At 35.5% G+C, this 24,505-nt stretch overlaps 1 protein-coding gene across 1 annotated transcript in view; it reads left to right on the forward strand.

The window, feature by feature from the left end:
• The window catches only part of sl (small wing phospholipase C gamma 1), a 269,208-nt gene that overhangs the window by 87,882 nt on the left and 156,821 nt on the right, over positions 1 to 24,505 (forward strand). Inside the window, exons 6-9 of the mRNA XM_081765407.1 lie at positions 554 to 745; positions 8,059 to 8,174; positions 12,216 to 12,422; positions 15,072 to 15,298. Of these exons, the coding sequence (XP_081621533.1) occupies positions 554 to 745; positions 8,059 to 8,174; positions 12,216 to 12,422; positions 15,072 to 15,298 (742 nt within the window). The remainder of the gene's footprint in view (positions 1 to 553; positions 746 to 8,058; positions 8,175 to 12,215; positions 12,423 to 15,071; positions 15,299 to 24,505) is intronic.

Consider the following 24,505-nt stretch of genomic DNA (forward strand, 5'->3'; position numbering starts at 1 on the left):
GGGTTAAAACAACACGAACAGCTTCCACACGTTCCTCACTAACACTCGGTCTGCCGCTTCTATCATCATCTAAAACACTTCCTGTTGAAATGAAATTGCTATAGCAATCCTTCATGCTCTTAAACATTTGGTGGCTGCTGCCCATACTCTCTTCTGAATGTTCGTTGAACTATGACGGGAGATTTTGTTTCATGATACCACAACACACACTTCGCTTTCTTCTGTGCTCACGCTATTTTTAAACAAATAACTTTGCGCTGCGATCAGCTGCAGTAGATGGTAGCACAGGCTGTGGCAAAATCTTGAAGTTTCATACAAGCGATGTTTTCAGACCCCATGCGTTTATCATTCTTAGTTTTCTTGTAATTAATGTTTGTTATCAGGGAGAGACTTTACGTCCATCCTGTATGATACAGCTCAACATTCAATTACATTACCTAGCAAATAACTCACGTTCAAAAAATGTAAATAAATATATAAATATATATATGATATCTGATACAACAATGAATACTATCAATTGTTGTATCAAATGTTACATGTTGTCTCCTAGGCATTTAAAGAGAGCTTCACACGATACTCTGAAAACGGGAAGACGGTGACAGCGCAAGAATTCCAAAGTTTTCTCAGCGAGGAGCAACAAGATCCACTAGGTAATGATGAGAGACAGGTGTCGCAGTTCATGAGAGACTATCTTCAAGATGCTCAACGAGATGTTCAAGAACCGTATTTTACTATTAGTGAGGTATGTATATAATGGTTGTGTCCTTAGTTTCTAGATTTCCAAAAAATGTTTTGGTAGTAACTATTCGTAAGAGCAGGTGATCGCGTTGTCATTCGTTAGTGACTTACCACTCATGTTACAAAGCACCAAGGTCTATCGCCAATATGTTCATGCTGACGTAGGGATTGTCCTTGTCAATATCCTCATTTAATCACAAATTTTCTTTGCCTCCCTAATTTCCCTGTCATGTTTTCTGGAATACAATTTTAGAATATAAGTATAAATACTAATATACGCTATCGAGTATATCTTAATATGAAACATTGGACATAACTTTTGTACTGTTGTATTTCTTCTGTTTATTTGTTAAATATTTTTTTAATATTTCGACCCTCATTGGGGTCATGATCACGAACATTTACTGTCCTGTAAAAGAAGATGGGACACAAGTATTCGAAGAAAAACTTATTTCCAAGAAAATTTATTTCACTTTTAACTTTTCTTGGAAATGGGTTGTCTAGAAATACTTAGGGGTCATTTTCTTTTACAGGACAGTGCAAAACAAGGTTAGCAAAAACCATGGTTTTTATTGAAAAAAAAAAAAAAAATTTTTTTTGGTTTAAACCAGGTGTTTTTGGTTTAAATAATTTGCTTTTTGTATTTTTATCACATATGGACAGAAAAGTTTGTTTTGCCTTGGTGTTATTATACAACAACCAGGTTATGCTGGAAGGGATCACATAAGCTTAAAGCGGAACCCAAACCTCTCCTCGGCTTACATCCGAGAGAAATTGTCCTCTGTTTGAACTCGAAACCGGAACTGATTGGCTACAAATGCGATACGTCTGCCGACTCACTCACGAAGGACTCCTGATAAAAAAAATACGTTGTACTGATTTTTACATACTTGTTAATATAATTATTGTCAAGAGTCATTTCAGAAGGACAAAAAAATAAACAGTTGCACAAGTGAAACCATTATAAAGAATTACATATGGACAATTTTAAAATACTACAGAGTACAGAAGAACTAATTTAGTCCAAGTTAGTTCACTATGACTTTTATTAGTCCAAGTTAAACAAATACAACGACTTAATTTGCATATCAGTAAGAAAAGTGAATAAAGATACGAATTATTTGAGTCCACTTTGGCTCTGACGTATTTATACATAGACACCAAAGATGCTTTTGATTTCAGTAAATGCCTCTCGTGGGGTTTGTATGACCCCCTCCCCAATTAAGGCATTTCGATGTATTTTGTCAATACTAAACATTATTAAAACGAAACAATATTTATAATTTTTCTTTAATTGCAATTGCATAACACTAATAACAAACTATAAAAAAACACAAACGAAACATTCATAAACTTATAAAAAAAAGTTTCTTTTGCAGTATAATCTCTGAGTTACGAATGGGGAATTTAGGTCTGAATATAATACGAGAGTGAAACGTGATAACCCACAAATGTGTTTATCAAAATTTTACGAACATTTACACTTTTACAAACATTTTTCGTTTTTTGGTTTAAACCAGCCAACCCTGGTACAAAACAACACAGGATGCAAAAATAGTAAGTTTCCGGCAAGTAGAAATAATGTATTCGTGATCGTTACCCCCATGAAAGTCGAAATATTGAAAATACTTAACAAATAAACAGAAGAAATAACAGTACAAAAGATAAGTCCATTGTTTCGGAATATACAAATATATAGGTACACTCATTATCTTAATCCTATCGTGGAAGCAAAAATAACATCAAATAGGAGGTCCAAGGCGGAAATTGTAAGCCACATACATCAGGCAAAAGACTGCCTTCAACAAGAAACGCATCATATTCACTTTCAGTAATATCATTGACATGCACCTCAGGAAGAATCTTATTAAGACATTTTTCTCGAGTGTATTATGCAATGGAACCTGGACATTTAGGAAAGAAGAGAAAAGGATAGTGGCATTGGAGTCCTGACCTTATCGACGTATATTGAAAGTTTCCGGGTTGACAAAGTGACTAACGAAGAGGTGTTGAGTACGGGAGCAGCAAACCCATGTTTGTTTGAAATACTAAGGAATAGAACTACCTGGATAGGTCACCATCTGAGACACGCCACCAAGGCACTATTATCAAAGGTATAGTCGAGAACAAGAATGCCAGAGGCCGGCTGCGGCTAGAATTTATCGACCAAGTAATGGAAGATACTGGCTGCTCCAAGATCTATTTGATCATGAAGAGACTAGCAGAAGACCACGATGCCTGGAGTGCAGCTGCAAACCAATTGACAACTAAAGAATATTATCTTAGTTCCTCTTCTCTTTTACGCAAGATGACCGTAAAGTATTTGTTAATCGAGGCCACCTTTAATATAAGTCTTTAATGATAGATCCAAATCATATAATTATATCCAAACACAAACTCATTCTGAAAGTACGTAGACAGAATGACTTTATATTTCTCGTAGCATACATACAAATGCAAATTATTTATATTAGAACTTGCCTCACAGCTTGCATTATTTAATTCTTTAACTCAATCAGGTGTTGAAACAATGAGTTGTTACCTTGATTTTTTTTTTTTTTTTTTTTTTTTTTTTTTTTTTTTTTTTTTTTAAATCACAAAAGACTGGAGCAAGATATTCTGTCTTCCATGAATGGAATGTTTTATTCAGCATCCCACTTAAAAGAAAAAAAATGTGGAAAATAGTATTTTTCCAATATGACCATTCATTTTTCTTTGCCATATTATCCACATATTCTACAAGATCTGATCGTCTTGTGTGCTTAACGACATCGTAACGGAAAATTAATTATGTCTGGAAAGGGTATTGCAGTCGCTTAATATTGAATTGCTGACTGAGTTTTCTCTAGACTTATGCGACCAATACATGAAAATTCAGAACTTCACTTATCTGAATATATGAAGTGCTGAAATTTCAGATTGCATCCCATCTCTGTCGACCAAATGGCTTTTTCCTAGCAGTTCTTCTACGCTAAGTTAGCTAGTAGTAATACATAACCTTAATAATGATAAGCCGTTGTTAAGACTTTCTTCTGTATGTTCTATCAGTCTGTAACCTTGGAGTGAGAGGTTCCTTTCACCCTCTTTTCCAGACCTTACTTCTCATGCTTAAGTCTAATTCTAACTCTGCCTAGCCCAACAGTTTCTATGTTTGATCTTCAGGACTGTGTATAATCATCCAATTGGAAGAAAATAACGAAATCTTTAGTTCTAGACTAATTAGCTTCTGGTTTATGCTACTTCGGAATATAGAGCAACACACTGTAGTTGCAAACAACTCAGTTCTGCTGTACGAGGAATTCAAACATACTTTTTTATTTGAACAAGAATGACGAGCACAAACCATCAAAAGAAGATGAATAAATTAGCAGAAACTTTGATTTTTCTGATTTAAAGTGTTTATATACACTTTGTCCCTGTACTCCTTTTCGTTGTTCAATGGTAATAAAAGAAAATAATAACGACAATCAGTGTTGGAGAAGGGAAGCAAAATTTTGTTCAATGATCAAGCGTATAGGCAAATCAGTGGTAAGTTAACAAGAAGAAAAGATGGGACAATCCAACGTTATATATACATGTATAGGACTGGTATTACCATTTTCCAATAGCAGTATGATTTCAACTGTAAGACAGGAGCCGGTATATACTCGTACAATTTCACTTCGGACATGGACATCAATCTAACATTAATATCTTATAAAGCATTGGATGTTTCTCTTTAAATATTTTGACACCAGTCTTTATCGACAAGAATAGGGTTAGAGTAAAAAACTTACTCAAAGAAAGTTGAAGATGTCTGCTTAATAACCTTTGATGTACTTGTCACTTCACTCTGAAGTCAGCTGTTTTCAAACATCCTATTGTGACATCGGTATTGCTAGAATCTGAGAATCAAATGAGCTATGTATAATTCGTAATTTTTTCTTAATAAAATGTTCAAAACGTGATATTGAATGCCTTATGTATTGAGAATAAATAAGTAAATAAATAAAAAAAAATCACATAATAATGGTAACACACGTCTTCTTACATCCTCAGATTATAACAACTCTAGGGTTGCCAGTTCTTACGTTTTTCTCGTGAGTTTTATGTTTTTGTGGCACTTATGTTATAAATTTTATTTTCCTTTTGAAACAGTGTCTTCCGTTCTTTTAATAACTAAAAGAAACGACAGTTCTGGACAGTTTTAAGATGTTTTTACAAGTTGGTGCGAAAAGATTTGGAGAAACTGCTTTCTTACATACTGTTAACAACGACCCAGTGATGTAACTTAGTATTTAGAGAGAAAATGCAACAGGCTGGTTTTTTTTTTTTTTTTTTTTTTTTTTCTTTTTTTTTTTTTAAATCTACTATTAAACTGACACTCCAACCGTATGTTTAAGAATAATTTGGTTCTAGCATCTTGACCATCTGTCAACACCGTCTCGATCATATTGTAGTTTTGATCGATCGTGATACTCTGGTGTCAAGAGTAAAAGTTACTGTCAATTAATAAAGACAGAGCTCCAGTAGGTTATGGACGTCGATATGCTTTGTATGAATTTTTTTGAACGTACGAAGGATGTGGGAGTGTTAAGAGGTGCAAAGCCTTCATTACTATACAATTCAGAAACAACGAAGATTTGTTTAATATACTTAATTGGTTGGATTGAAGTTTAGTGTACCTTTCAGCACAGAGGCTATATGAGACGAGGACTTAAAATTTAACGTGGGATCTGGACCATATTTAGCTTCCACTGGAAACTGTAATACAGGGTGGTCCAAAAGTGTGGAAACGCCCAAATGAAGGATAGGATTTTAAAACAATTGCAAAAGTAACTCTGCATATAAGTAGTACAGGGGGGGAAAGAAGAAACTTTTAGGACATGTGATGTCGACGGTCGCCATCTGGAAATTCCAGTTTTGAATTTATTTTCATTTTTTTAAATGAAAACCATATGTTGTGGTATTTTCTTCTCATCTGAAATTTTCTCAGGAATTCAACGCTGTGTTCGTTTTTGCTTTATCACTTACCATAACGAAGTTATGATTGTTTTCCTGAGAAATCCTGAGAATACCCAGGATTCCTCACACAATTGTCACAACGTGACGTTCTCCCGATTAATATGTGTTTGATGCGTTGTCCATTCTTTAAATCATCAAAGTCATATTTTCTCCATTCACCCAAAGCCTTGCTCAAAGTGCTTTCAGGTATGTTTTGACATGCATTTATTATGCGTTGTTTTAGATGATCAATATCCCGAATTTTCACTGAATACACAATGAACTTGAGATGTCCTCAAAGGTAAAAACCTACAGGAGTGAGGTCAAAGGAACGTGGTGGTCACTCCACAACACCACATCTACCGATCCATTAATTGGAAAACTGCACATCCAAATATTCACGAACACAATTTCTATATTGCAGAGCTGCACCATTGTTTTGGTAAGATGACAGGGAATATCACATCTCTAGGTAAGATAAATGGTAAGATATCTTCTTTCAGCATTCGATGATAATCGATTTCTGTTATGGTGCCATTGATAGACAAAAGACCACAACATGAGTCCCCCACACACCATCACTTTTCCAGGAATGCCAACGAATGCTTCATACCAATGGAGATTGGTGTCAGATCAGTAATGAATATTCTGTTTGTTCACTTTACCAGAAATGTAAAAGTTGGCCTCATCTATGAATAAGACGCCGTAGGCGAAACGGGGATATTGGCGTATTTGCTCTGTTGCCCATTCCGCGAATTCCAAACGCCAATTGTGGTCATCCTCTAACAAGTGCTGATGCACGTGTAGCTTATATGTGTCCCACTTATGCAGGGACAAAACATGAATGGTGGATGTGTGACTAACACCAGTTTCCCAGGACAAACGACGAGTGTTTTAATTCGGACTCTGGCTAAATACTGCCAACACTGCTATTTACGTTGCTTCGTCAGTCGCCATGCATGGGCTGCCTGATTTTGTTTGTTGGTCACGGACCCTGTTCCTCTGAATTTCTTGATCAACTTGCTTACTGTTGTATGGCCAGTGGGTACCCTATCTGGGTGACAGTTGTTAAAAGCATCAGCAACGACCCTTGTGCTTTGCTCTTCTGACCTCAAAATGTTCTGCGTGCGTCACAGCCATGTTGTCTTAGTCATCTGAAACGATACCAAAAAACAGTCATAACTTCGTTATGGTAAGTGATAAAGCAAAAACAAACACAGCCTTTAATTCCTGAGAAAATTTCAGATGAAAGAAAAAGCCATCAGAACATAGGATTTCTATTTTAAAAAAATGAAAGTGAATTCAAGATGGCGGCCATCGGCATCACATGTCTTCAAAGTTTTCCCCTACCTGTATTACTAACCTGCAGCGTTACTTTTGGAATTCTTTAAAATTCTGCCTTTTATTGGAGTGTTTCCACACTCTTGGACCAGTCTTTATAATTTCTTTTGTATTTTATGTGTTGCATTATTTTTAATGTAGCTGTTCCAGTTTACAATTAAATTTATTCTACGTTGCTACGTAAAAGCATATATATATATATATATGTTCGTTATATGTAAATCCTGAATATCACATACCGGTACTATCCCCCCCCCCCCCCATAGAAATAGTAAAATTTTCCTTTTTCCTCTTCGATAAATTGTACAGCTCTAAACAACTCTTATCCCAACGCAATGCTCGAAGAGTTTTATACCAGTTTGAGTAGATGAATCAAATAACTTCATTACTTCCGCTGGCAACGAACGCGCTAGGTTCTTTTAAGTTACATTTTCGGTTCCAAATAGTAGTTAAGGAAAACAGTCCAATATATATAGCTCCTATTTATTTTCTTGAAATACATTTCCTTACCTTTCTCAGCTTCGATTTATATATTTAAAGTTTCTTTTCGGCAATGCGGATAAAAAAGACAATTCTCTCTTTCATTACAATGTGTATAGGTCAACATAAAACGTAACCACTGTAAGTTTCATCTGCAGCACATTTCTTGGGAGCCCAACGGCAATCAATGATGCCGAAAGTATGGGCGCAAGTACATCATGCTTCATCCATCTATTAACTGACATGCATTTCAATTTGACTCCTCTCCTTCAGTACCTTTAGTTTAGCTTCATGTATTTCTTAATTCTATTCACGTGTATATAAAATCTGCTGATGTCACCAGGAAGCCAGTATTTTAAGATATATGAAGTAATATTACATTTATTAAGTCACAGACAATTTTTTAAAAACTTTTTTTTTCTGTTGTGTAGATTATTAGTGCACGAAATTGAACTTCACGTGAATTTGGAATAATACAGGTAAAAAAACCTTACTTTATATTTTTTATTTTAGTTTATGGACTTCCTATTTTCGACTCAAAACGAAATATGGGATTATCGTTACAGCGAGGTTCATCAGGATATGACTCGTCCTCTGTCGCATTATTGGATAGCATCCTCACATAACACGTAAGTAATTGTCAAGTTTTGTAAGTTATTAAAATTCATCAACAAACGGAGTTTGAAAGTGGTTTATTTACAAACAAGTAATAAACGATCTAATCTAAATTTTAGTATAAACTTTTCGTGTTGATAGTCATTAGCTGCAAAGAAAATTTGAATTAAGGAATCTGTTCGGGATAAAGATGTGGGAAATGCGTTAACCTTATCTTACTCTATAACATATAAATCTCCAAAGATTTATTGATACCAAGAGAGAGAGAGAGAGAGAGAGAGAGATAGAGAGAGAAAGAGAAAGAAAGAAAAATGAAAGAGAGAGAGAGAGAGAAAGAAAACGAACGGTAGTTTTAAAAATAATGTCATTTTATTAGTCGATTAAATTACGTACTGGTAAAAGCTTAATATTGGAGAGTAGGTCATAAGTGAAAGTGTGTGAAGCATTGTGTTGTGAAAGTTTCATTTTTAGACCTGAAACGTATGTAATGAAATTCAGATATTAGTGTATGCTGTAAGGTTGATACATCTCTAGTTTGGCATGTGGAGAATGGTATTAGTATGTGATTGCGTTTATGAGAGACTCTCCACAGTGTGTTGAAGCACTCACGCTGGATTTAGTTGGACGCTTGAACTGATTACTGGTTCGATATGCAACCGAAAGGTTAGTATATTATGATTATTATTACTATTACTGTTTTCGTCGTAACAGGTTGAGAGGGAAATATTTGAAATAAGATACGTACTGCAGTTCAAACCTGCAACATAAATTGTTAAAATGTACATATTTGCTGTTATTGAATATTCTTGGTGTTCTTTCCAATATCACATATTATTGAAGAGCACACGCGTGTATTACTGAATTCTGGCACTGCATTAAATTCGTCGAAATGTTAACTAGATCTATATGACATTGCATTGTATTGACAGTGTTATTTATTGAGAGATATATGTTATTCTATATTCTTGTGTGTCTCACAATATGATTGAGAGTAATTCGAAATTCGTGTATGTGCATACCATTGTGATCGTAAATATCAGTTTCCAGCTGTCTACCGCGTCTGGGTGTGTACAGGGCCTTTCATTCCATCCTGGACTGCTTCAAATGTTATTTTACCTGATTTTGTCATGTTTTGGTTTGTCTTCCTCATACTTCTACCTGTCATTGTAGAAAGTTCGCAAGTAAGCATTTCTCTGTCATTCTTTCTACATGTCCAAAATAGCGTAGCATTGATTTTTCTGATATATCTCGAACGCCACTTGGTTGAATATATTTTTAATTTTAGATCCTAAATTTAAAAGAGGCGGAGAAACGAGACATTTAAACTAGGTAGCAACAAAAAAGGAACCTAATTTACACAGTGCAAGTTGCAGAAAAGTTGTCTTTTGGCTAGAGTAGTTTGCATGCAAAATTGCTCTTTTTACGAACTCAGTGCTCTGCCTTAAGAAAGTCAAAGTTTTCTGCGGTCGAAGGTAGGCAGCAAGCACATCATGAGCCTCATTAGTGCTTTTCTTTCGGTTAAACATCGGAAATAAATTTGTTTTAAGATAGAACACATTGTTTATAATATATTTTAAAGTGTGTGGAACACATTATTTATAATATATTCGAAGGTATGTGTCTTTTAAAAATACGATTGTTGTTCATGAGTTAATATACTAAATATGCTAATGAAAAGTCATAAGTACGAATCGTGTTGTGTTTATATCGAATTTTTGTGAAGTCGGTGTATTTACCGCCCCTTTGTTGATTTACACTGCGCTTCAGAATTTTCACGCGAACGTAATACAACGCGGTCCAGTTGGAAAAGATTGATTGCTCTGAAGAATTACCTATGGTTTCTTCCCAACCGATTGAAATCCAGTGGGTCGGAAAAAATGACTGATTTCAGCGATTTGAGTACCGACAACAGTACCTACTGGTCATTTGTCTAGTTGTCTCTAATGCCATATGTTCGCTGAATCTATCGAAGAAAACCGCTGGACTAAGTGTACAGTCTCGTTGGTTGATATCTTCGTCCAGGTAATTATCTCTTTACGTAAATATCATTGTACTTGAAGACGCGTTAAATTGGCTGTTTCAGTAGGTGGTTCGAGTCTACGTCTCTGTGTGGTTCGAATTTAAGTTACACCCACCTTGCTGTGGTGGATTTTTACACTTAAAGAAAATAGTTGAATTGGCCTAGTTTTTCCCAGAAGACATGAAACAAGTTTTCCACTCATTCGTACATGTTAATGGATATTTCTTTCATCCTGAAAACCACCTTTTATCCATGATAACGAACAAAAACAGCGATTTTAGGCATTAGGATGGAAACATATCAAGAAGTGTTGACAACAGAAAAGAAGAGACCTACTACGGGAGCACCGTTCCCGGAAATTAACTTTACATCAGTCAGTTACTACTACATGATCGACTGGTTTTCCACTCAGATAACGAAGCCGCCGCTGACTGAGTCGATAACGAAGGATAAGCTTTACGAAAACATCAAGAACGCAGTCAGGACCGATTATAACATTGTCAAGCAGTTGAGAGGATTGTACACATGTAGCAACTGAGGCTTTAAAAGCAGTTTGTGGACCCGACATAAGAGACGGTTACATCCAGGCAAAACTGGTCTCTCGTGAGCATATGCCAGTATTTGAAATGAAGCATGGTTAGCCATGTGAAGACGAACGAGCTTGCTAACAGAAGAATAAGTAATAACGGGTTAGGGTAGAACTCGATTTACAGTCAACTTCTCGTGGTAAGATGAGACATACTTCAATCGATAGATCTTACTTAACTGAACAAAATGATGTGCATGAGTGTAAAAGCTCACGCGTAGTTTTCGAGAAATTTGAGGAAAATGAATTTCTTTGTAAAGATTAAAATTGATACTGTACGGGAACCATGTCACTTACTGAGGTCAAATTGATACTAAAATATACCCTCGTTAAGCTCAACGATAATACATACTACAGTTAATGAGATATAACTAACTCGTAAATTTTAATTTCTGTCTAAAATATTGTCTAAAAATAAGATTTATTAGTCGCGATATACCATACCGAGTTGAACAAAATAACGTGCTTATGAGTGAACTCTCATGCTTAGTTTTCGAGAAAATCTGAAAAGAACGAATTTCTGTGGCGCTCAAAAGTATGTTTTCATTGCCAATACTATTGTAATGTATGGTAGAGACGGTACACGAGTTATTTCTTTTCTATTACCTTTTTATTACAAAAAGTTCTATACAAGTTATTTGTACACTATGCTACAAATAAGTACTTTCCTCTAAGTAATAGTGCTTTTCTATGAGGTTGGACCTCCTGCCCGTAGCAGCGCGAAGATAGGTTGGTGTCTTCTGCTCAGTGCAGCGCAGAGACGAAAGGAACCTCCTGTCCGTAGCAGCGCAAAGGTAGGTAATATCTCGTGCCCAGTGCAGCGCGAAGATAGGATAGTAACCCTTGCTCAGAGTAGCACAGAGATAGGTAATATCTCTTGTCAAGTGCAGCGCGATGATAGGATAGTAACCTCTTGCTCAGGGCAGCGCAGAAGTAAGGTTAGGAAGTTTCTCCTGTCCAGAACAGCGCGAAGAGAAAGGTAGGAATGATCAGCTGGAACTGATGTTTTTTGTCCCTCGATGTGCTCTTTTATAGCCGATTTTGGAGGCGGAGCCTATGGAGGGTTTGAAGGGGTTCGTCGTAGCTCCCCGTGTCCTTCTCCGTACTTCTTCGTAAGTGGCTTCTGTTAGCTGTTTGATGATGCTCTTGGAGAAGTACATGTTGTTTATAAATATTAGGGGATATTGCAATAGTAACAGTTCTTACTGGAAGGTCATTTATATACTGTATATGTACTAAATCACACTGTTAACTAGTAGATTATATTTATTGCTTTTTTCCTAACGGTAACACTTCTTTACGCAGATATTGTAATTGCAAAAAAAGAAAATAGCAGTACGGATTAGTGAAATGATCATTGAAGCAAGTAATTATTGAACATACATGATGTTAATTCACGAAAGAATAATTCTATTTTAAAATATGTATTTGTTTTGTATTTATTTGCAGATACCTCACAGGCGATCAGTTTTCAAGTGAATCCTCCACAGAAGCCTATGTCAGATGCCTTCGAATGGGATGTCGATGCATTGAACTTGATTGCTGGGATGGTCCAGATGGAATGCCTTTCATTTACCACGGCCACACTTTGACTACCAAAATTAAATTTCTGGATGTCATTAAAACCATCAAAGAGCACGCATTTGTAACGTCAGAGTACGTATATTTATACAACTTGGAACGTTGTATTTTCATTTAACATAGACGCCTTACCAGTGTGGAGCCTAAACGATTGGTGTGCTTGGAAAAATTACATCATTCTAGATTGAAAACCACACCATTTTTCAATAACTTTCCTCTTCGTCCATTTTTTCGTATCTTTACCCATAACTCAGTTGGCCTATGGCCCCGGACTTCTGGTACATCCTCTGGCGCAGAATTTACCTCTTTTTATTTAGTTGGGTTTTGTCTTCTATTATTTGATTGTTACACCTTCTGGATAGGATTGAGATTGACAACGATGAGAACGGGCACTGTCACGTGTTATTAGGTACATTTGTCTAATGAAATGAGGAAACAGTGGACAGCTTTACAAAACTGACTATATCATTGTAGACATTGAACTTGTTAAGGATTTAATCGTCTACCCTATTCTTTACGAAGCTATCTGTTCTTGTAGGAAGTAGTTTGGACTTTTTTTTCGTGAAATCTGCGTCTTTCGATTTACTTTTAAAGGAGAACCTGTGTATCCATTATAATATTAAACTGTTTAAAGAGCAGTATTATCAATAAGTTCGAAATATACAAGAGCTTCTATGTAGACGGCCCCGTCGTGGCTTGGGATCTCGCGTGATCTCCCCTTTTCTGAATGAGAAATATCAGATTATGTATTACGATTGTTTTGTGGGATAATTCTAAGTGTTCATTATGGGTAGAACGGAGAAATTACCAGCATCTCAAATAATTCCGTAATTTAGTTTTATGTCGAGGTTGATACAGCTGGATACTGTATTACTTTCCCCTAGTGTTGTTATATGTATCGAACGTATAATCAGGTGATTCTAACCTGAAATGCAGCCAGTATATTATGAAAAATGAAGTGTGAATGCACTCAACAATGCGCACAATTATAATAGACTTAACATTTATGTCACTCCTTCCCACTCCGCCCAGATAAAAAGTTATGATTTATCTCTTGTTAATATTTTTCACTGCCACGCAAATAATTTTCAATCTACAAGGAAATATTCGTTACATTGAAAGAATTATGTTGGATATTAATATTAATATTACCGTTTGTTTATTAAAGTTTAGCGTCCATTTTCAGCATCTAGGCCACATGAGACGTGGATCTATAGTTTAAGCTAAAATCCAAACCACTGTAATGTGTTCACATTTTTATTGCTCTTGCACCGGGAACCGAAAGGAGAACACATGAAAGACGCACACTCTAACCTCCAGACCTGCGGGGAGGGCTAACGATGTTATCATTTACAGAAATCTACATATTGCGTACGTGCCTAAGCGGTACCTTAGTTTTGTTTTCAACAAATTCTCTAATTTAAAATGCGTTACACTGTAACATAAAAATGGATGCAATAGGTACTAATAGACATTTATAAGATGTAATAGTAATATCCAATGCTTGGAACTGCGATACGTAACTTCCTATCTACGTGGAAATATGCCTTTCCCACACTCAAAAGAGAAAATCCTATAATCAGAGTAATTTTACGATCAGATTCAAATATTAATATTTATTAAATGATCCTCCTTTGAAGGAAGAAAGTTTTTTTTTTTTTTTTTTTTTTTTGTGTGTGTGTGTGTTTGTGTTTTGTTTTGTCTTATTTTGTTCACAGCAGAGCAGCAGATACAAGTACATGCTCACTGAAAATCGAATTTCTGTCCTAATTTATCTTTTAAATAACTGATGAATAATTCCCACAGATACCTAGTAATGTTGACCTTGTAATGATAAAATAGTGTACTAACTTACACAAATGTTTCTCGGCTGTAGAAAGACAGTTTTATGAATAATACTACATCAGGACCAAGGATCTAAATTTGAATCTAAATAAATGTAGGTAGACAAGCAATGGGACTACATTATAAATTAAAGTAAGTCAACAAGCAAATGTGTAGTTTCCAATATTGCTCCAAATTTTCGTAGCTGACATTAGTGAACGCTTCATAATCTGTATCTCAGTTGTTTTCAACTCGCCAGTATGACGTAGGGGAACTTTCATGGTCCGAGTCAGGAGAAAGAAGTCAGATTGAACATCAAAAGGGAGGGAACGAAGTAAGTGGAATGGAATAAAACAGTTCGCAGTGTTCGATTAGTGATGAATGCACGAGTAGTGTATCTGGAAAACCATCGAGTACGTCTTGTTTGCCACCACTATTGCCTATCGACGCTAGCTAGCTTTACTGTCTTTCTGTTCTGTGTTAGAGGTTTACAGAGAATCGGAGGAGCAAACTGTTAGAAATGTCTGTTTTATCTAGTCTAATATCAGTTGATAAGAAAACACTGATATTTTGATTAAAAACATGATACCCGCCTTGTATTCAGTTTATAGCGTTTTATAGTCAAATTACCTCATTTCAGAAGCGAGCAGACTTACAAAGTTATTATTTTGATAATAGTTCAAGAAACAACCCGAGAATAATAACATGCTCGTCATCGCTGACAGGAATAAAGTAAACGAAATATCACAGATTTTGAAACGTTAAGACATAACACTTAGGTAAATAAACTGTGTTGAATGGGTCTGTGTTCATTTCTTACCACAGTGTTATTCTGTTAAATTGTATGCAACTTAGTGCACACGTAATCGCTTTTCTCAATAAAATTATTTTTTATTCCAGCTATCCTGTAATCTTGTCCATTGAAGATAATTGCACATTGCCTCAACAGAGGAAGATGGCACACGCTATGCAAGATGTATTCGGAGATATGTTACTGACACACTCCGTTGACAAGACTGAATTACAGTTGCCATCGCCTCATGCTTTAAGAAGAAAGATCATACTGAAACATAAGAAGTTACCTGAAGGAGCAGATGAGGGATCATTCACAATTAGAGAGGAAGACGGTAAATTATTATTATTATTATTATTATTATTATTATTATTATTATTATTATTATTATTATTATTATTATTATTATTATTATTATTATTATTATTATTATTATTATCTTTTTTAAATTCCGTTTTTTTTATAGGTAAATTATAGACTTTCAATCAAGCGGCTACAGCATCATCCCTATTTATCGTAGAATCATGATTCATGCCTCGTTTTTTTCACAATAGAGCAACCTTTCAAATGGTACCATTTACATATCCCTATCATGTCCTTGAGGCGGGAAATTTTGAGAGAAATCGAATTTTTCTCTCAATTTTTTTTTCAAATTTTGAGCCCCTCTGGATCCCTTATGTGTTAACGCAGAGAACTGAAAATCACCTGAAAAATAGTGAGGGGTGTACTAAATAAGTGTACAAAATTTCGAGCTTCTATCTTGAATAGTAAGGGCGGGAAAAATATCAATAATCCCCACAATGCCCCAGATTACCGCAAAAGACCCTGATCTCAGGTAAAAAAAAAAAAAAAAAAAAAATCCTGAGTCATCCCTATTTATCCTAGGATCATGGTTCGCCCATCATTCTCTTCAGAATAAAACTACCTTTCAAACGGCGCCATTCACATGTCTCCCATCATGTATCTGAGGCAGAAAAATAACAAAGAAAGGGATTTTTTGGTTAAAATATCCCTTTTTTAAACTTTTTGCCCTCTGGACCCCCCTGTGTTAACGCAGAGACCTGAAAAAATCTGATAAATACTACTCAGTGAACTGAATGTTTGTGCAAAATTTCAATCTTCTAGGTGCGAAAGTAAGCCCGCCAAAAAATAATATAACCCACAACACCCCGGATTCCCGTATAAAACAGGATCTCAGGTAAAAATTTGCTGAGACATCCCTATTTATCCTAGGATCATGGTTCGTACATCATTCTCTTCAGAATAGAACTCCCTTTCATACGGTACTATTCGCATATCTCCATCATGTATCTAAGGCGTGAAAATCGTGAAAAAAGGGATTTTTTGGTAAAAAAATCCCTTTTTAAAAACTTTTTGCCCCTCTGCCCCCCCCCCCCCCCTGTGATAACGCGGAGATCTGGAAAAAAATCTGATAAATACTATTCGGTAGACTAAATGTTTGTGCAAAATTTCAATCTTCCAGGTGCAAAAGTAATCCCGCCAAAAAATAACAAAAATAGACCTAACAATAAAATATTTTTTTAAAAGTTATAACGTCATCACCTCCCATGTCTCGACGCAGGAAGGCGTGAAACCATATGTAACGTGTTCTACAATACCTCTAGACTTGAAAAAGCAAAAAAGAACCGAAGTAAAAAGCTTTATTGGTTCTGTTTTAATCGAATAATGAAGACACTACTTTAGTACCTAAAAATAGGTACTAGAACTCCAAAGGGTTATTATTATTATTATTATTATTATTATTATTATTATTATTATTATTATTATTATTATTATTACTATTATTATTGGTTGCAAAACGATTGTTAGATTTTGTTGCGGAAGGACGGATCAAAATATCAAATAATTCATATGATATATCCTTAATGATTGTGTGCTCTGTAAGTAAAATGTAGTAAACCTTTTTAATGGACGTCAGCTTCTAACCATTTAACCATCTTCCTAATTTGATCGCATTTGTATGAAATGGGATTCGCAAGCGGTATTTATTATTACTCTGAAAATTCGCAATTTATATATTTTGAAACCTGGCTGTATTATTGCAAGCTTATTCTTAACTTTTGAAATCACTTGTGTATCTTGGTCATATAAATTAGCATTTTGCCCTTACATACATATTTTGTAACTTTAGAATTCGTTAGTAATATATTCATTCGTGATATAGATTTTTTAAAATTAGTAGAGTAATAAAGTAATGAGAAATAACATAAAGCGGAAAGCATTTACAAAAAATTATCGTAAAAGTTGATATACATGTATAAAGTAAATGTGTAGGGAAGTTAAGTATTAGTTATAGTGTATTAAGACCAGCGAGACAATTCGCGAATAAAGTGGTAAATGAGTATCTCTCCATTTCTTTGTGATGGACGGGGCCACGGTGGCTCTGTGGTAGAGCGTTCACATCTGGTGCTTGGGGTCCCGGCTTCGAATCCCAGCCCCCGCCAAGTGAACTTTACGGTGGACTCCCACTTTCTTCATTCCACCATTTTCATTTATTACTTATCATCACCGTCTTCTTTAGCCTAATCGGCATAACCGTGAAGCGTAAAACTCAAAGATTTCATTTCATTTCTTTGTGAGGGACATGAAAGGTTCGGAGGAAAGGTCTTGAGGACAAAATAAGTATTTTGTATTCCTAAAGAAATAATATCCAATATTTCGGATACTTTATCGAGTGAGGCAGTTAATCAAGGCATGTGTGGGAAAACTGAAGGTACGTCTAGAAGTGTCAAGTGCACTTACACTAAGCTTAAATCCTATAGAAGAAATAAAGCACACACAGGGTATTCCCCCTTCCCTCAGAAATAAATAAATAAATAAAATAACGAGCTATTAAAACACGTTAGTAGGCTAATATATGTTACGATTTTTTAAATATATTGAAGATTTCAATTGAAATCAAAGTTTTAAGCATGTGAAGATCCTGGTGCTGAGTATATTTGGAGCCTCTACAGTCCTTGGTAATGGATACTTGATAAAATATCCGAAATATTGGATATTATTTCCTTAGAGATACAGAAAAGATTAATACTTATTATTTTGGTAATATGTATTCCATTCGCTCTAGTAGTCACAGTTATGATTAGATGTGTTGTTGAGCGTTTTGGGACAGGTAGATGATAATTTGAGCGCTGCAGGAATGCCTATGATTATTGATGTTAATCGAAACAGGAGTTAGTTTTACTGGACAAGGGATGCTTTTAAAGATATAAATGAGGACAGAGAAGAATTGCAGCTATTGGAATTATGGGAAGTATGCATTATTTTTGTGATGGGATGTTGGAGAGTCAAACTAATGTCTATTATAGGACAACTTATACATATGGCTTTCTGACATTTCTTCGGTAGAAGTGCAGATTTCTTTCAAGGAACAGGTTCTTGTACTGAGGGATTGAAGTTTTAGTGATCTTTGTGAATTATTTTGGAGCGGGTCGGAAAAGTCGGTTCGCTTTCAGATTAGTGAGTGAGGTATGAGATAAGCAAGACTTTTTTGTGTAAGGAATGAAGAATGAGATGGGATTAAGTAAGGCAATTCAGAATAGATGATTTTACAGCATCGGATTTTTTGTTTTCGGTGGGTATTTTTACTAGGGATGGTAAAAAATGAATTTCATAGAAACAAAGCCAGTTTCTTGAGAAACGAAAAACTGAAATTTCAGTTTTTTACCGAGACTAATTTCAGTTTTCTTTTAAAACTGTTCAGTTTTGATCAAAACCAGTTCCGGTTTTCTGTTGAAACCAGTTCAATTTTCTCGAAAAGTTTTGAGTTTTTACTGAAACCAATGTGATTGTCACCGAAGCCTGTATCCATTCTTGTTCTTGTACTCATTTCCTAACAAGTTGACAAAGAAGCAAAAATATTTTGATGGTAAACCGAAACCAGTTTTTGATAGAAAACTCAATTGATTTTAATACCGAAGTCATGTGTTGATAGAAAACCGAAGCGTTTTTGAAAAAAACGACAGAGAGAGGTGTTTTGAAAGTTTCAAAAAGCGGTTTGAGCCATTCCATATCAAATCAACACACAGTTTCGGATCAGCCCTTAGCGTTTACATTGATATTTTATATTCTGACCGCTGTCATCAGGTATAAGCGAGAAGACCAAGTTGATTTGTAAACCAGTTTCGAATTTACAAGTCCCCAAAGTTCACAAAATTTACCAAAAATTGCGTGAGTGATATTTGTTCTATTCATATTTGAGATTGACTTAAAGTACTTAGAACCTTAGTTATGGTGTCATTTTAAAGGTTATAAAAAGAGCTTTGAAATTATACACTGTAGCGGTTGTTTAAAATATATTTTTCGAAAAAATTAAAATGTTGACTTTGATTCTCAAAAAGCCATATTTTGAAAATAAATAATAATAATAATAATAAAAAAAAAAATCGGACATGGAATATATCCCTAAAAATTTAATTTTGGGATGAGCATGGGATCATTTGTTACAAGTGTTTCCACTTCCAAACGTGAAGTTTAAAATCGTGGTAATTTTGGTTTGACATGAAATTGCTCGTTCCGGTTTATCCAGAACTTGCAAAACCGATTTTTGTGCCCTCCACTAATTTTTTTTAAATTGCGCGTTGATAAGATTGAGGATGTATCCCAATTTGGATAGTGCTGAAGAGAAGACCTTTAAGGTAGTTGTTAGAGGACGATGCGGTGGAACAGATAGAGGTTCTCCGAATAGCGAAGACATAAGATAGAAAACGTTTAACATGATGATTGGAGAAGAGCTTTTCGTAACGGATACTATTGGTGGGTTTTATATGCATGTGAGTCTCGAAACGTCCATTCTGAAGTTTAGCGTCCACGTCAAGGAAGGTAACGGTATAGGATATATAATAATAATTTTTTTAAAAAAAGGTTAATTTGACTAGGCTTGTTTAGGACTCATATAGATCGGAGCAAAGGTCGAAGTAATACTGAACGGAATATCTGTTGGTTTTATTGGTATTTGCAGTATTTAAGTTCGAAACCTGCACTATTAGTCTATTAGCAATAGTTCTACTATTTAAAATAAGAGCATTGTTGATATTATTTCCAACATCTCTATAGCACGAACTAAGTTACAGCTTCTTTTTAATTTTATTTTTGTAGTTATTTTGAAGCCATACTATCATTTCACCATAAAATTCTCTTCAAGTTAAGCGTTAAAATAATTTTACAATGGAACATTGATTTGATTTAACGGAATATTGATACTTTCGTGTTGATTCACTTTTTAAGAAAACGTGTATTAAGATGGCATAATTTTGTGTGTGTTTTTTAGATGAATGGTAAGTAGTTCATACTACAGTTTTATATATTGTGCTGACTATAATCTGTTCCACAATAATTTCGATTAATCACATCAGTGATAGTAGTATTTTTCATTGCAATATGCAAGAACATAATTTGAATCGTCACTTCAAAGTTCAAATAATTCTTCTTATTTGGTTGACTTCAAAATGCTTGTGTGTATATTTATGCATTTATGTATGGTATACACACAGATGGTTATCAAAATATTAGAAATGCCTGTAGTTTGCAACACGTAGGATGTATGAGGGGTAGCACTAAAGATGCATGTACAGCACCTAGTCGTTGTTAGTATTATGTTAGTTTATCCTCTGTAGTGGACACACGGTGGTAATATAAAGTGGGAGACCTGCTCTGAGTTTCGAAGAGGCCAAATTGTGGATGCCTAGTTTGTTGGCGCAAATGCATCTCAAGTGATCAGTGTACTAGGCGTATTGCAAGGAACAGTGTCCAATGTGACGATAACCTACAGAATTCGCGGTAAAACAATATCGGCGAGGTGTAATAGTAAACGAAAGAGAAACCTCGGTGACAGGGATCAACGAGCATTGAAAATTGTCACCAAGGACTGTATAGTGAACTCTACAGTAGTTGATGTGGCATTCAATCAGCAGCTGAAACAACCTTTTTCGATAATCACAGTTCAACACATAACGATTTGCATATCTTGAACACCGCACTTGGTTTGCAATTTTCAAATCACTCTTCGATAACAACTCTTTACAGTGAAGAAAATAGTGCCAAGAATATGCAAAATGGACCGCCGATGATTGAAAACGCATGAGTCCTATGAGTCCTGTATGTCCTCTTTTTCGCTTTGTGTGCAACAACCATCCGTGTTTATGTATGGCAGACCCCTACTTCGCCCTCTCATGCAACCTGACGGCGGAATTATGGGACGCAATTTCCTGGCACTCCATGGATTGTGTGATTACGCTTAAAGGACGCATTACAGCCAGTGATTATGTAGACATTTTAGGTGGCCATATAATGACGCAGTTTTCCAAAATGACAATTCGCAAATTCACACTGATGGAGCGGTTGAAACGTGGTCTTAGAAATACTCTCCTGGCTTGCTCAACATTGTTAAGCATAGAGTGAGATCTAAACTGAGACTTTGGAGTCGATATTCATCATCTGACGGGACTGAATGTTTACTGCACTGCATGAACAACTATATTTGATCTTCCAGGTGTATGTTACTGCATTTTGTCGAATTTTGACCATTCAAGGAGAAAGAGAGACGATAACACATCCATTTACCTTCGATGATCCACTGTACTGAAAGCACACATGATCGAGTGATGACCGCAATGCATCTCTCGCTTTTTGTTTTCTTGGTCAAGCATGAAACGTCAAAACAATAGATTATTTTGAAAGCCATCAATGTGTTTTAACCGATATGTTTGAAAAATTGTGCATTTCAAATGAAACATTCCAATAGATCATATTAGATCTTGATATTTACAATAAACAATACCGTGCAGTCCTCATGCTGGACCGACGACTTGTACAATTTTTCTGAATATGTACGTTTTAGCTTGCTAATTACCATATTTACACGTGTGCCTTTTTCCCTCCTAAAACACACTGACCAGTTAAAACATCATGACTATCTACTTAATATCTGGGATGTTCACCCTTGACTTGTAGGACAACAGCAGTGCAGTGTGGCATGGAAGCAGTGAGACTTTGGTAGGTGGCTGGAGGCATGGCGCATCACATATGCACACGTGTCATTAAATTCCTGTAAATTCCGCTGAGAGGGCGATGAGCTCAGGCTTGTCATTCAATGATAACCCAAAAGTGTTAAAATAGGCTATGATTAGGCGAGTTTCGGGCTATTGCAGCAATTAAAATTCATCACTGTGCTCCTCGAACCAGTTCAGCACAACGTTAGCCTTGTGACGAGGGGCGTTGTCCTGCTGAAAGATGCCAACGCCAGCTGTAAATATGGCCCACATGAATGAGTGTACATGATCAGGAGTGACCTGCCGGTAGACAGGAGCCATTATGGTGTCCTCTACATGTCCCATGGATGACCGTGGGAATGTTTCTCAAATCATAATGGAGCCACCACCGGCTTGTCCTCTTCCTTTGAGTAGCTGTTTCCGTGAAGACAGGACTGATTCTGATCCGGCCATCGATGTAATGAAGGCAGACACTCCTGTGCGCTCAGACACTCCTTTGCTTTGCAGTGAGTGACTTGGAAGTCTGCTGTTAACTGTGCTACAATTCGCGCCGGAGTTTGTGTCAACGACGTCTACATCTTTAATGAAGTGTAAACGCCCCACTTTGTGTGGTTTGGTGCTGATTTCGCTGTCCTTTTTCGCCTTTAAAAGACAAATCTTGCAGCTCGCGAACACCCGATAATTTGCTGTTTCCGAGATCTGATTCCCAGCCGTCTAGCCCCAATCAAACTGATATATCGCAGTCTTTTCCTATCTACGTATAAGTATTACACTGGTTGATTGAAGAGATCCGTGCAACCGTCTGGCGAACAGTTCTATTGTGTCCTGTAACTTTTACTCAGCCCAGCGACTTTGTTTGGCTGGTAAGTAACTTCATCCCAATTTTTTTGGGCAGTAATAAGGACAATATAACATTGTTTGTACCAGCTGATGTTAAATGCAATGAAGGATTTTAGATATTGCGACTTTAGATTGTATTGGAGTGCAGTAAATGTGGCGACATATTTGCATCACAAGGTTGGCAACATTAAGGAATTTACCAGTACTTCATACGATATTCTCAATCTTGGTGAATCATCATCATGATGTTGGAAATATGGTTTTTACATTTTATATAATTTTAGTTGATAGATGATTTTAGATTGTAATAATATATATATATATATATATATATATATATATATATATATATATATATATATATATATATATATATATATATATATATATATATATATATAATATATAATATATATATATGTATGTATAGTTATTCAATACTCTTCAGATTGATTCGTGAAAACATATCTCTGTATATAAAAGTAGTCGTCCTGACTAACTGATCAACGCCCATGCCAAACCGCTTTAACTAGAAACTTGAAATTTTTGACAGTATAAGATTTGTGAGGTGAGGACTTTTGGAAAGGGTGGGGGCAAATTATTTGGTAAAATGTACATATCTCTGAATCTCGGAAGATATATGAAATTTGGTATATAAACGTCCTATTTAAAATAATTAGGCATATGTTTAAGCGATTTTAGATATTTTCTCAACAACGGAAGAAAAATGGTGAAGGTTGCAATTGTTAAAATAAGATGATCTATATCTCGAAATCCCTTAGACATGAAATTTGATATTTAGAATTAGATATTTAAAGTAATATTAGATATTAGATATTTAAAGTAATTAAAGACGTGTTTCGACATTTTTTAATGTTTTCCTTAGAAGGGAAGAAAAAGTGGTGAGGGTTGCAGTTATAATAATATGAAATGTCTTAAGATTATAGATATGCTAGATATATGATACTTGGTTTGTAAATTTCTTATTCAGAACAAGTGGGCATATGCCACAGCGTATCTGGAAATTCTGCCTGTAACGAGAGAAGGGGGTAGGCAATTTTTATTTTTTCTCAGTATATAAAAATGACTTAGAGGTTGTCAATCTCATCATCATGGTTAACATAACTTTAAGGTTGTCAGTCCATTAGAACCATTTGAAAACGGGTGAACCATTTGAAATAAATTTTTGAACACGGGGTAGCCCTCAGGCCGACATGAGTTTCCATTATTTTACTGTGAAATGCATTTTTTTTTCCAAAGAATAATGCCATACACGTATTCTTGCCGTACGAAGAACGGAAGCAAATGCTGAAGTATGAGGTACGAGGCCATAGGCTGAGCATACGCAAGGGTTTGTGAGTAAAGTTCCTACCTAGCCGAAGGCTAGTTAGGCAATAATTTTAGATATCCCTTAATTTTGAATGAGAAATGAGACATCATAGATACCTGTACATGCCAAGACAGTTGTATAGGCATGGGCTTCGGGACTTCAAATACAATAATGCTTCAACATTAAGCGTTTCAAAACACCTAAAAGAAACAGTGCATAGCATCGGAAAAATGAAATCAATTAATGGATCGTAATTATTCATAGAAGGACAAGTACATGAAACTGATATCATTCGACTGAAGGAATCAAACTTAAATTCGGCCGTGGACATTTTATGCAGAAATCCAACTAAGAATATTGA

This window comes from Thermobia domestica, chromosome 7 (assembly GCF_964235325.1).
Source record: "Thermobia domestica chromosome 7, izTheDome1.hap1.1, whole genome shotgun sequence".
NCBI classification, from domain to species: Eukaryota; Metazoa; Arthropoda; class Insecta; order Zygentoma; family Lepismatidae; genus Thermobia; species Thermobia domestica.